Consider the following 14200-nt stretch of genomic DNA (forward strand, 5'->3'; position numbering starts at 1 on the left):
TCACACAGATAACACAGAGAAATATTTAGGTTGTGGTTGGGTAAGGCAGAGCTTTCAGCAAGTCACCTGCGTATCAGGCAGGGAGAGAGACTGGACATCGCATACTCTCTTGGTTCTACTACTTTAAGTGATTTTGCGTATTTAGAGACATGATTGCTAATACTTGTTTGTATTTCCAAAATACTTCGATGCAGTCTGCAAGGCTGTGAAACTCAATCTGCAGTTCACGTACTGAACAAATCAAACAGCAGTCTATCAACTTATCAACTGCGCGTGACAACACACGTGGCACAAAGAGTAAGAGTTGTTAATGGCCATGCCAATGCAAAGTTTTGGGAACCACTGTGTTAAAAAACAAAACAAAGAAAACCAAAACAAAAAAACCCACCAAAACCCAAACAATTAAAAAAACCAATGCCATGGTACTAAAACACTATTAATTTATAGGATTCACTGCAAAAGCAATGTTAGTTTTTAGAACAGTTAAAGTCTCCTTAATGTCAGAATGTATTAGTGACCATGGTAAGAGTTATCTCCATTTTACACACAGCTGAGAGAAAGAGCAAGGAATTTGCCTCTGGTCAAACACAAACAGCCTAGAAATTAGTTTCAAAACTGGAAGTTAGTTCCATAGCAATTTTACTGTTGAAACACCTTAAAAAAAATACAGCCACGAGAACAAGTTATTTCTACCTCGAAATGTCATGTCATACTTTCATACGCTGTGTATCAGTAAGTCAACATTTCCTGGGACCATCTGATCTTACCGTGACAAGAAAACCGATTTACTGTACATATTCGCAAAAACTTTACTTTTCATATTCTGCAGTCAAGGGCAGAAAATTTCATCTCCACACAGACATTAGAAGTCAGAGTGCTGAAAAACATCTGCAAATACTATCAAATTCTAAAAAGAATAGCACATTTAAAATTGAACAGCAATTAAAAATATCACTTACACGCCACTTAGCACATTTATAGACTGTGTCCTCAGCCCATATCCAGTGTCTTTCAAATTGGAAATAATTCCTAACACATTAATATTGGAACCCTTTGATCCAAAGTCTTTTTCACTGTACATTATCATATGGGAGCTTGTGAAGTCCTGTTAAAACAAAGAGAAGCATCATAAGGAAAATGCAACATGATGTCTCAGTGCACTCCGGAGGTGCCTACTACATTTTCTTGGAACTTACACCAACAATTGGTCGCAGTGACTGCAACTTTTCATCATAGCCACCCCAGTCTGTCCAATCCCGATACGCTCCTTCTTCCAGCAAGTACTGATGGCCTTCAAACCCAGGCTTCTCATAAGCGACCCAACTAAACAAAAACAACAACAGAATCTGCGTGTGAAAATGGACAACTCCATGTTGTTATGGAACAGATGCAGATGTGTGACATTTGTTCTTCTGCTATGACAATTTGCAAATTTAACCCAGGCATATATCTAAACCCAAAAACTAGGAAAATGGAGAAAATAAATTGGTACTGAATTTGTCCACTGCAATTTCCAGCCTATATGGAGTTACTACTTCAGCTGAAGGGGAAATATTGCTGGCATTTTCCCACACTTACACTCCTCCCAGTACTTTCATGGATCCCACTGATGTAAGTGGAAGTCTTGTCTTTTCTTCTGATTCCTTGTCATCAAGCATAAAGATCTCTGATTCTATTTCCACACGTCTCCCTTCAAAGAAAGGCTTCTCATAAATGATTACCTGTAGCAGAAACAAAGCAAAAGAAAAGTTGCAGAGAGCATGATAAATTCTGACAACAGATAATTTCTTTTGCATGGGCACACAGAGGGAGAAGGCAAGATTATAAAACTAATTAGTGGGATCTCTCTGTTCTCTTCAAGAGGTCTTTCCCTTAGAGATGCAACAGGAGGACTTGAATGTTCATTACCAATCTGCATTATCGAGATAGCTGTTAATACTGTCATATATGTGTGTGACGGATGCATGAATGCAACAGAAATTGCAGTTTCATGGTTTGGTCACATACAGTAGGACCAGCCACTAAACCATCAGTAGTTGGTACACAACCAGGATATATTTATCTACCCATGTGTAGTTCATGTGTTATAAAATACCTTTGGACAATCAAATAAATATTGACTTTTACCTTTGGCTCTCCACTGAATTCAACTTTGCGACCACCCTGGGGAAAAAAAAAAAAAGAAAAAAAGAAAAAAAAGGAAAAAAATAAGTTGTCTATACTTAGTTACACAACTTACAGGCAACTATAAGAGTCATCAACTCTTCACAAAAAGACAGAATTAAGATGAATTCTTCCTTGAAGAACACAAGTGAAAATAAGAAGGCAGATTAAAGGCAGAAAAGGATGCAATCAAATGTTGAAAGTTCAAGAATTTTATAGACTAAAAATTTTGGTTTTTAAAGAGTTACATTTTTGTGAGTCTTGAAAAATCTGGCTACCTTAACACATTATTTCTAACACATAAACATAGGTCATGTAACTTGTGAGTAATAACAGTATTTTACCATTTTCAAGGGCCTCATGGACCTAATGTAGGCTTCCTTCTTCTCCCAGAATGCTAAATTAGGATATTCACCAGGCTCCAACAGTAAAGGGACTCCCTGGAAACCAGGTTCTTCATAAATTAGCCACCTAAAGGTGAGGGGGAGGGGGAAGGAAAGCAAAAGATAAAAATCCCAGAACATTTCTGAACAGTAAAGGACAAGACAATATGCTTACTTTAGAAAAGACATTATTGTACTCTTAATAAAACTTTGTTTCTTTACCATCAAAATTGCTGACTACAAGCTGGCATATTGGCAAACTTCTGTGCCTGTGCAGGAACCACCAATAATGCATGTGTTTTATTTGAACAGGCTAAAAAAAAAAATCAGTACAATGAACAGACAGTTAAAAATTTGACTCTGCCTTATCTGAGGGCAACCCAATTTTAAGAGTGAGGTTTCAAGACTTAAGGTTACTCTGTATTATTTTTAGAATAGTTTTAAAATATGTAGAATCAACTTTCAAGAAGTTGAAAGATCTCTACTAACCTAGACTTGGATTTGTTGCAAAATGTGTTCAATAGAGAATTCTAAACTTGTGTTATTTACTAATATGTAGAAAGAAAAACCTGACAACTCCTTAGAAATCTACTTCCTCATGGTTTGTATCTGCTAACAAATATGCTTTGAAAGATGTAACTTTCAAAATTCCTGATTGGGACAGCAACAGTAGTTTTTCAAAGCTTTTTCAAGAAAACCTTAGCCAGTAATCATTTACTGGAAACAAAGAAACATACTGCTGATCTCTGCATAAGGATGGCAATGGATTTCTTCCAGTTAAATTTACTGATCTCTCAGAAGTGCAACATGGAGCAGTATAAAACACATACTAAACAGGAACACTTTATGCAGCCAACCTTTTAATCATGTAAAGTTCATAATTATATGAACTTTATTATATGAACTTTATTATATTATCGTAAGTATAAATCTGGTGATAGCAGAAAGATGTTAAAATAATCCATCACTCTATCATGCTTAAAAGGCAGATTCCAAGCCGATGTAAACTGGCACAAGTTGATATAGTTTCATTGCAGACATACAGTTCCAAGAAACAAACAAGGAGCTTTAGTTTTACTGCTGCCTATAGCCGAATGTTTGATATATTGTGTCCTGTAGTCGCACCGCTCAGTAAGCCCTCAACTTCACTGCAAGAATTTAAACACATGGAAGACCAAGGAGAGAGTACAATCAGAAGATAAAGATGCATTGACTCATTTTTTTGGCAGCTTTTAGTAAACACCAATTAAGCACGAACACTGGGAAACCTTAAGAAGATACAACCACACCCACATGGCAAGGTGACTCAGAATCAGAGCCTCCCTCAAGTGCCAATACAGTGAACTATGTCACGCCTGTAAACTAAAGGAAAGAAAAAACCCTGCAACATGCAAAAAAGCAGCAACAATTTACTGAATTTCTCATACAAGCAATTGCCAGAAGCGACTTCTTTCTACACTGGACTAATGAACTGACATCTAAGAAAGATTATTTTTCAACTGTCTATTTTGCTTCCTGGTACAAATATTAGTCTGCCTTCCCTCAAGGGATCCAAATGCAACAGAGAGAAATTAAGACTAGGAGTTCACACAAATTTAGTGCAAAAAACGCTGTCACACTGATGCAAAATAAGGACCAGTCTGAAGTCTGCGAGACGTGCACAGGCTCTGCTTCCTTTCCAAGTATTTTATCATTTCACTATTCACAGAATGCTTTTAAGTGAGGGACAGAAATAAAGTGGAGAGGTAGATGAAGTCAATTAATAATCAACGTCCATATAACATATCTGGTTTCATTACTCTTGGCAGACATGTAATTTGGATTAAGCTTGCAGTTCAACAGAAATAACCTCCTGCCAGAGAACCAACTACTCAGACATCTTAAAATTTCCTATATACCCGAGTGCTTCATTTTTCTCCAAATCAAGGTGTAAAAATTTAATCAGATAAAATACCCTTTACTTAACAACGAAAATGCCCCATCCATCATGTGGCATATTTGAATACATCTTTGCGGTGGTATGTAACACTTGTCTTTAGTTGGGCAGTTTTTGATAGTTAAATACACCATTTGCAGCAGGCAAATGCTACCAGTGCCTAAACACAACATGGCCAACAGGTAACAACCAAGGTCCGTACACCCCTGTAAAATGCTCTGCAGGACCCAACGTCATTGAAAGTGGTTCCACTCTCTCACTTTTTCTGAAAGCAGCCTTCCTCTTCTGCAAACTTTTCCCAGTACCACTGTGAGGCATGTTTTGAGTACCCATTTACAAGTTTGTTTGTTAAGTTCTCAAAACTACTATTGGTACAGTGTCTGGATTGTTCCTTAGAGGTCTCCTTTCCCATAAAAGCTTGCTTAGTTCATGACATATATTACACTCCTAACTCCGATGGCTAGATATTTTCAGGTGACATAACATACATGTCCTAAGCATCACCATAAAAACACTGATTGAAATGCACTGTGAAATATAAGAATGATTTCCAGAGTCCACATATGACACTAAGTCTTATTTTGTAATTCAAGGGCTTCAAAATTTTCTTCTTTTAGTAGAATGATTTCAAGGTTAGAGGAAAGCAAGTAGGAAATACGGTCTTATCATAACAGTTCATCACCCCACTCTCACTTATGACAGGTTTGCCTGAATGAGAAAGAGCAGGAGACGCAAACTCATTCCTTTGCTGCAAATACACAAACATTACTCTGTCTTTACTACATGCAAGCATAAGAAAAAATGGCTCTAACAAAACATTTTAAGAGGTCAGCCTCTCCAAGGGTGAAGCATTACAATGATGTACTAATGCTACTGTCAACAAATACTACCAAAATATAGGACTAGAATAAATATAGCCTGCTTGCATGTCTGATAGGTGCAACCAATGGTTTAAAACAAATTCCTTTCATAGCAGTACGCATTCATACAGAACTACACACTTACATGCCCCAGTGTACTTTGATGGAACAAGTCTTCTGAGTGGTGCCAAACACCCCTGTTTCTTCAGTGTCGTCAAAAAAGGAAGTCACGATTCCTAACCCTTCAGGTTCTGTATACAAATCAATTCGGCAAACCCTGTAATCCTGCAAAATGAAGATTGCCATAATCACCTAATCTGTGCTGCGAGTTCTGTAATTAATGTGGATAAGTAAATCAGTTTTGAAACACCTGTTTTATTTTAAATTGTCTCCCTCCTTGTAAATTACTACTGCTATTAGATGCCTATAATAAAAGTATAAGTAGGCCGGTTTGCCTGTCTCTGGACCAAGGCAGTCAATTTCTAATCAGCGTTTACATCATTTATTTTCTGCAATGTAGGCAGGAATACATCTTCTTTCATCAGTTAACATCTCCTCTAGCAAATTAAATCCTAAGATAACACCAAGCAAGCCATTCTTGAAGAGAACTGCAATTTAAACAAGAATTGTAGTTACAAGCAATATATCTCCCTCTTTTTTTCCTTTCCTAGTCAATAATTTTATAGCTCATGCTTGTTTTGGCAACCTGCAAAGTTAAGTACTTAATAGTAGGTTACAAGTGCATATAGGAAGGCTGTTCCATCACGTGTGAAACTCCCTGATAAGTTTGCACATACAGGGATATTTTTTGAATATCAAACAAGGTTTGGTGTTTGACACTAAAGTTCGTGTTGAGTGTAAATTTGGTTCATATTAGAAAAAAAAGAAAAAAACACACGCATAGAATCATAGAACCATTTGGGTTGGAAGGGACCCATGGGCAGGGACACCTTCCACTAGACCAGGTTGCTCAAAGCCCCATCCAACCTGGCCCTGAACACTTCCAGGGATGGGGCACCCACAGCTTCTCTGGGCAACCTCTTCCAGTGTCTCACCACCCTCATAGTGAAGAATTTCTTCCTTATATCTAATCTAAATCTACCGTCTTTCAGTTTAAAGCCATTACCCCTTGTCCTACCACTACACGCCCTTGTAAAAAGTCCCTCTCCAGCTTTCTTTTAGGCCCCCTTCAGGCACTGGAAGGCTGCTATAAGGTCTCATCGGGGTCTTCTTTTGTCCAGGCTGAACAACCCCAACTCTCTCAGCCTGTCCTCATAGGAGAGGTGCTCCAGCCCTCTGGTCATCTTTGTGGTCCTCCTCTGGACTTGCTCCAACATCTTTTGAAAATACGAGTCTGTGGAATTACTGATGGTTTTCTGGGATGTTTTTCTTGAGAGACTGACCAAGCTAAAAAGCATATGCTTTACATAGCATTTTGGAGGCTATTCTAATAAAAACCACTAAGTTTTCTTCCTGCCCTGTCCTTCCAGTGGATGTTACCATAATTCCCATTGTGCAAAAGCCCCCACATTTATTTTGCGATTAAACAAGAAATTCAACATGGAAGATTGTTTCATGCATTTACAACTCATGTTACACTTGTGTCCTAATACACCAATCATACTTTGTATCAGTACAAAACATCACCGAACATTAAGAGCGATACAAAATTTTCTTTACGTATATTACTTGCCTTAACAACATGTCTTATTGAACCAATCACTGCGGGCTTTAGAGACTGGCATTCATTTTGCTCTTCAGAAGTACCTGCACCCCAAATATCTGGGAATTCCAGCTCTCCTTCTTCCAGGGGAATAGAGGGGCCTTCAAAATTTGGCTTTTCATAGAGTATCCAGCTTAAAATAATAAAAAAAAAATAATCTTGTTTTTAATAATGCTTTATCGAGTGTGATTTGCAAAAATCATGCTCCCATTTAACAAATCCTTTTATGAGAAGTATTATTTGCAGACCCTTCCTGCCACCCCAATACAGCTTATCTGCCCAACACTGCTGATGCAAGCCATTTCTGATCTCTGTGATACTTTTGAAAGCAACGATAAAAACAAAGATGCCTTCTGTTGACTTTGTAATTTCATCAAAAACTCCTCCACCTTTTTAAATTGATGATTTGGGGCAGCAAGACTGCTGTCTGTGAATACCAGACTTTTGCATGAGATACTAATCAGAACCAATCTGCAGGTCAGAAAATGTTGACACAGCAGACTGCTGTGTCATGTATAAACAGACAAGCTACTTGGATCCTGTAAACAGCAGCCTGGAGTTCCACAGGGGCTGGTACAGATGTGCCAAAGGATGATAAGACTGCTTAGAACACAAGCACAACTTTATTTTTAACGACAGGTTTGGATATATAACTAGATAAAAACTATATCCATCTACAAATACAAAACCCTCCCCTGGAGATCTCAGTTGAAGGGGGGGAAAAAAAAACCAGTCCCCTAGTCCATGCTGGAAAAGAAGACCTGGTTCACACAGATCAAAAGATTTTCGTTCCAGTTTCCTGAAGCTAAACAGCAATCACTGGGCTTCCCAGTACCTCCTACTGCAGCTAGGCCTTGTTTCTGCAGCTTACTATCAGATCATTACTTTTGAGAACCTGCTACTTGACTGTATTATAGCCTGGCCACAACTTAACTTGCCATGCTAATAATGGCTGTTCTGTTAATGCTACGCAGAATGTACGAGATTAACTTGTTTTGAATTAGTCTAGCAATCTAGCTTTTAGAGAAAAATTCCCTCTATCAGAGAAACAGTCAATTATCGCTACAGCACCACCTTATACCTTTGGACATGAAATTAATCTTCTGCATCCAAACCCATGTCAGACCTGGCTTTAAAACCTTTTAGCCCAATCCAAATACTATGCAAGAACCCATAAAGGGGAGAGGAGTCCAAGGGCAGCATAGCTGGACAGCATCTGTCATTTCATCCCACACCTACGCCTGGTGAAATACTGCACCCCCCCAGACGGTAACACTCACTGGATTTGTCAGCAAAATAAGTTTCCCAGCCCAGAACTTACTATTGCAGAGATAAAATGCCACATTTCTTACTCATAGGTGTCTACATTACATTGCCATTTGCAAGGCAGACTTACTGTGAATTACATGCTGGTTCTGTTCCAAAAGATTTTTGGATAGACTAATCATAAAGAGTAAAAATTAATCTCTTACCATCCTCTGATGACTTTAACTAAAATTGTTGGTGACAGAACCCAAGAACTGCAATCCAGAACATCATGGAAAACTTCAATACCATTTTTTTGATAGTCTGATTCACAATATATCACCAGCTGTGTTTAAAAGAAAAAAAAAAACACAAACAAAAACCACCAACAACATATAATTCTATCTTGCTATGCTTTAAATATAGAGAGGAACAGTAAAGATAATAAAATTGATCCTACCTTGCCAGGTCTGGGATTGATTTTACTTTGTCCGTTTCTTGAAAGTGCCTAATAGGAAGTGAGGAGAGAAAAGTCACAAAAAAAAACCCAAAACAACAAAAATGTATTCAATAAAGATGCTCAGCTATAAAAAAGAGACAGTGAAACAAAATAAAAATTAGTCTGAATAGTAAAAAGCTGGTAACACTTCAACTACAGCTACTTACTGCTTCAATTCCTTCTTCCTCCTGAAGAGCAATATCTTGCCCCAAATGTACAAATTTACACACTTTTTTTTTTAAACTCTGAATTATCTTCTCACTGAAGCCAACTAAACCTCATACTTGAAATGCTTTAAAATCCTTCTGATCAGCTTCCTATATATTCCAGGAATTTCATACCAACAGACTACTTGAAAAACTGGCATTAATAAAGTACATGCTCTACAATGATAAAGATATTAATGAAAGTTTAAATGTCTGGTAACCATAAAGCATGAAATAATTTTGAAAGAATATACGAAAAGACTGAGGAAGCATGATGGCATACAAATGTATGAACTAATTAGCATAATCAATTTTGTGCTGAACACCTTCTAACAAGATAGGTTTCTTCAAAAAAGTGTGAGACTGTGCAATAAGCGATAGACTGAAAATGCCGAGAACAAATAAAACACACATTGAGGTACAGAAAATCTAAAACAATGTTGAAGTCGGTGGTAAATTACATGATATAGAACACATGGGAAAGTTGTGGTTGCATCACGTCATCATAAAACAAATAAAGAAAGCGTTGCAATTATGCATTTGGTTTCCTAGCAAGGACAGGAGTGCGCATTCTGGGACAGGGTCCCACTCTTGTAGGAACTATTCATACAAACAAAAAAACACCCAAACAGATCCTGCCCCTAAATAGGTTGCAGCCTAAGATAACCAGCAACATGTGCAAGGAACTAATGAGAACATATTTATTAGTCAGCACACAGGGCAGGCAGTGGTCTCAGGACAGAGCTCCTAACCACCATCAGATTTTTGTAGGCATCATCAAGACACGTTGAAGCATGACTGGTTTTTTAGCCTGTGCTTCAATTCCAGTTAGAACTTGCTCTGTGTTTTAAGGAATGCCAAAGTAATTGTTTTGGGCTGCCCTTACTCTTTTCCTTCACACTACTCATTAGCCATTGCATCATCATTTTCTTAGTCAGTGGGAGATGCACAGTAGGTACACATCATACAAACATTCTTGGTTCCTGTCTAACTTGAGCAAGACGTTTCAGAGCCAGCAACAGTGCTGCAGAAGTCCTGGAACCCTACGAAGCCTAACGGGTTTCTCTCAAGAGCAGTCTTATGTGTGTGCATAACCCCTTGCCATAACAGGCCTCCACACTCTACTGAAAAATTGAAACCCACTCAGGGACAACAGCTTAAGTAGCAAAAAAAGGGACAACAGTTTAAGTAGCAAAAACCCATCAGTACTAGCCATTTAGCTTTAAACTCAGGTTTTGAAATCCAAGCAGGACCATCCAGAGTAAGAAAGCCTCTTTAACTGGCAGCATAAGCCTACACCACTGCAAATAACGCCCCTGATTTTCATCCCCACACTAATTAAAAAACTTTCCATGAGAGAAAAATCTACATCCTCAAAATTGTAAGGTAGCACGGATAACTTCCTTCTGCAAGGTAAAGAAGGAGTTATTTCTACTACTCCCCCACCACTTTTAGTAGAACTGTAACAGCAGATAACCATTAGCTTTGGAAAAGTATTTCTCAAACTTCTTATATGCTGCTTCAATTTCACAGATCACGTTAATGCAGCTATTAAACTCTGGAGAACATATTTCTTCCCACGGTTCTTAGATCTCTTGATTATAGCCTTCCTCTCGGGTAACAGTAAGGGCCCACATCAACAGAAACAGCAGATACTATAGGACATTGGTTCATATTTTGAAAATAGAAATTACAAAGTTCTCTCACGTTAGGGTAAAGCTGCCTCGAAGGGAAAACGTAGGTCTGCCTTCAGTCATGATGAACAGATGCTCATAATCAGACAAAGGAACAGCCCTCCATTATAGCAGCACTTTCAGTAATCACTACTATCCACTTCTTAAAGTGTTCTTAGAGAATATGTATTTTCTATCAAATGCATGGGAATACTGGGAACAAAAACAGAGGGCTAAAAAAAAGTTTGCTCTGTTACTCATTTAACAGAGCAATGGCTGAATGTCTTGCTGGAAGAAGACAGAGATTACTGTCAATAAAAGAAACAGGTGCATGTTTTCTGAACTTCATAGAAAACATTCTACTAATTTACAACAAAAAATAAAGTTAGCATGAGATTTGTTTCAAAACAATACAAAATCAAGTACGAAGACATATTCAAACATACGCTTTCAATTCATATTTGTGAAGAGTCTCAAAATAAGGGCACCATGAAGAAACAATCATGTTAATAGATGCCATCTCATTTTCATGTGTAGCCAACATCAGATGAAACTGGTACCATACCTACGTTCACCTCTATGTATTTGTAATCTATGTATGTCCCTAAAAGGGGAAACAAAACAAAGCAATGTATGCACATTGTCTATAGAAAATATAAAAGCTGGATAACTTTCCAGGCAGATCTTAAACAACACAATACTTACATCCACATCTAATAAACCAGTGGGGACATTTGATTCATATCTGCTTGTCCCTAACCAGCTGGAAAAACTTTTCTCAGGGTTCCCATAGTTGGGCATTTGTAAACTTAGTTCTTTTTTTGCACTATCTGCTTGCATGTACTTCTCCACAAAACTGGGAAACTTCATATCTGAAAGAGACTGAATTGCAAAATCAAAATTAACAGTCATTCAGCAGGTAGACAAAATTTTACATGGTTGCATTTCATGAATGATCTTTATTACCTCAGATTTTTGAGGCATGCTGAATGGCCCAGAAGCATCCTGTTGTAAAGGAGGCACCCCAGAGGAGTCTGTTGTAAAAGCTGTGGCGGTGTTACTTACTGAGGTGACAGAAGGATTAAAAAACTTTTCTTTAGATGTAGAAGACAGCAAGCTTGAGAAAAGGGAGCTTTTTTCAAGCCGGGATCTCTTAATTTCACCATCTGTAGTATCAACGTTCTCTTTTCCATTTATTTCCTGAGTAAAGGTAGGTTCCTCTCTATTACATGATTGCAGAGCTTTGAATATGATACTTTGCTCTGTTGATGCACGCTTGGGCCTCACTCTGGCTATCGTTTCCAGGCTTTGCATTTTAATTTGTTGGGCTGGTAACAGATCCTGTGTTTTTTCCCTCCTCAGTCCCAAACCAAAAGTAAATACACTAGGATCAAATACTTTCTCTAAGTTGTCTTCATGAATGGGAGGCATTGCGAAGTGGGGTGCTGGGGACTTGGGAAGCTTTGACCTCTTCTTTTTCTGGGGTAAACAAACCGAGCTGTCCAAGTTTTTTATTGTTTCAGCAAACTTTTTCATGTCAGTTGGGGAATCAAAAATGCTATCATCTTCAGCAGATCCATTACAGGTTTTGCCTGGGCTCTTTTGTGTATTGAGGCTGTTCTCTGACATCAATATACTATCTTGACTGCTGTCATCATACTGCAATGCTGCAAAGCTCAAATCTCCCGGCTCTGCCTTTTTATCTCCATTTTCCATCTTCTTAAATTCTGATCTAGAAACCTGATGAGATGGTAGAGGATGTTTATCATCATTGCCAGGTGATAAAACTTCTGTGTTTGGCAGCATCTTTTCGTCATTTCTGTGGAATTCTGAGCTTGTGTTATTTCTTTGGTAGGAAGTATCTTGAGCATTTTCACTTTTACTGGGTGAGTGCAAAGACAGTTTAAAAGGTGAACTTTCTTTTTTAGCTGTGGTTAATTCTGGATCAGGTTGCTTCAGAGAGACACTACTAGCATCAACTTTGCTGCTTTGGTTAAAAAGGGATATTGCAGCTTTTACTTTAAGTTCTGTCGTCTTCCCGATATCCTCATAAGAGGCAGAGCCTTCTTCATTTTTGCCTTTTAATTCTGCAGTGCTTTCTTTCTCTGTCGTGCCATTCTCAAATAACTTCTGGCGACTGCTTTGCTTATTTAACGTTTTATCAGGCTGTTCGCTTTCCTTAGGTTGTTTTCCAAATTTCAGCTTTGCTCTGCCAACAAATGTGCTTGGTACAGCACTATTTTTTGAAGCAGGGATGTCAGTAGGCCTCTGGCTCTGGTTAGCGCATTTATTTTCAAACAAGGAAATTTTGTTGGCAATGTTGCTATTAGTTTTATTAACTGGTTTTTCAAGAGTATCCTGCTCACTTTCTAAACTGTCTTGATTTGTAGGTGCTTTAAAATTCAGCTCTACATTCTTCGGTTTGACTGGACTAGAGGAGGCAAAGTGATACAGAGTTACATCTTTGATTAACCTTGAGAAGACTTGTAACAATTTTCAAAACAATAAAATGTAGCATTATAATGAAATTTTCCATAGTCACATTCAGTTTAAATTTTGGTATCTCAAAAGCAATTAAGTAAAAAAGGAGTAACTATACAAATGACAAAAAAAAAATTAGACACTAAATAAAGAGAATATATTTCAAACATGTAGGTAGTTCTTTCATGCTCAGTAAAACAAGAAACACAGCAGCCTACAGCATCTGCAGTTGAGGCAGAGAACTTAACTACTTATGACTGACAGACATGAAAATTTAATAGTGAATAGGCAGAATAAATTGTACACATGCCATTCCCTACAGAGTTTAGGAAACAAATCCCAATTCATTACGGTGATAATGAGTTGGTTAACATTTGAATATACCTCTCCAACAAGTTTTGAAGACATCTGCCCAGATTCTTTGCAGCCCTTACACTGCAGAAGCAACCTTAAAATCAAGTGAGACACCTCTTCTGGCCTCATTAGTGCTGGCGGAAAAGGTAAGTGTCCCCAGTCACTGCATCGCTACTTGGCTAAGTGAGCACCACATGTGAGGACTCTCCCATTTCCTACAGGTAAAGTCAGCTAACAATTTAAGTTGCGTAAACTAACCCTGCTGATTTTACAAGAGTTGAATTAAGAAACACTTACAGAAACTTCTCCATCAGAGTGGATAGAGAAGCGCGTGTAAGTACATAGCACACAGTACTCATGTACTATGGCAGAAGGCTGATGACATGCAGCTGAGGGTTTTAAGCCTCCTTCCTCTGAATATCTACATCCAGGAAAAACCGTTTGTCCATGTCACTTGCTACTGCAGGAACAGTATGGACAGCTGTGAAGATGCAGGGCACGCGTCTTCAAAATTAATCAGTCAGATATAAGGAGTGTCAAGGAGCCCACCATCACCTCAAAGGCAGACCTGTTCTCCAAAGAGGAACCTGGAGCCACTCAGCGGTGGGAGAACAGGCAGAAACTGCACTCCGTGAAAACTGACGATGGTGGGAGATAAAAGAAACTAGCTTGCAGCA

General features: G+C 38.3%; 1 protein-coding gene across 1 annotated transcript in view; it reads right to left on the reverse strand.

The window, feature by feature from the left end:
• The window catches only part of CRYBG1 (crystallin beta-gamma domain containing 1), a 65631-nt gene that overhangs the window by 23288 nt on the left and 28143 nt on the right, over nucleotides 1-14200 (reverse strand). Inside the window, exons 3-13 of the mRNA XM_009463324.2 lie at nucleotides 11655-13119; nucleotides 11394-11570; nucleotides 8771-8818; nucleotides 8538-8656; nucleotides 7036-7198; nucleotides 5488-5627; nucleotides 2508-2634; nucleotides 2128-2163; nucleotides 1579-1721; nucleotides 1197-1323; nucleotides 960-1105 (exon numbers count right to left, since the gene is read on the reverse strand). Coding sequence (XP_009461599.2) covers nucleotides 960-1105; nucleotides 1197-1323; nucleotides 1579-1721; nucleotides 2128-2163; nucleotides 2508-2634; nucleotides 5488-5627; nucleotides 7036-7198; nucleotides 8538-8656; nucleotides 8771-8818; nucleotides 11394-11570; nucleotides 11655-13119 — 2691 coding nt within the window. The remainder of the gene's footprint in view (nucleotides 1-959; nucleotides 1106-1196; nucleotides 1324-1578; nucleotides 1722-2127; nucleotides 2164-2507; nucleotides 2635-5487; nucleotides 5628-7035; nucleotides 7199-8537; nucleotides 8657-8770; nucleotides 8819-11393; nucleotides 11571-11654; nucleotides 13120-14200) is intronic.

Source organism: Nipponia nippon, unplaced genomic scaffold, assembly GCF_047370975.1.
Source record: "Nipponia nippon isolate SJK-2023a ecotype South Korea unplaced genomic scaffold, ASM4737097v1 scaffold_4, whole genome shotgun sequence".
NCBI classification, from domain to species: domain Eukaryota; kingdom Metazoa; phylum Chordata; class Aves; order Pelecaniformes; family Threskiornithidae; genus Nipponia; species Nipponia nippon.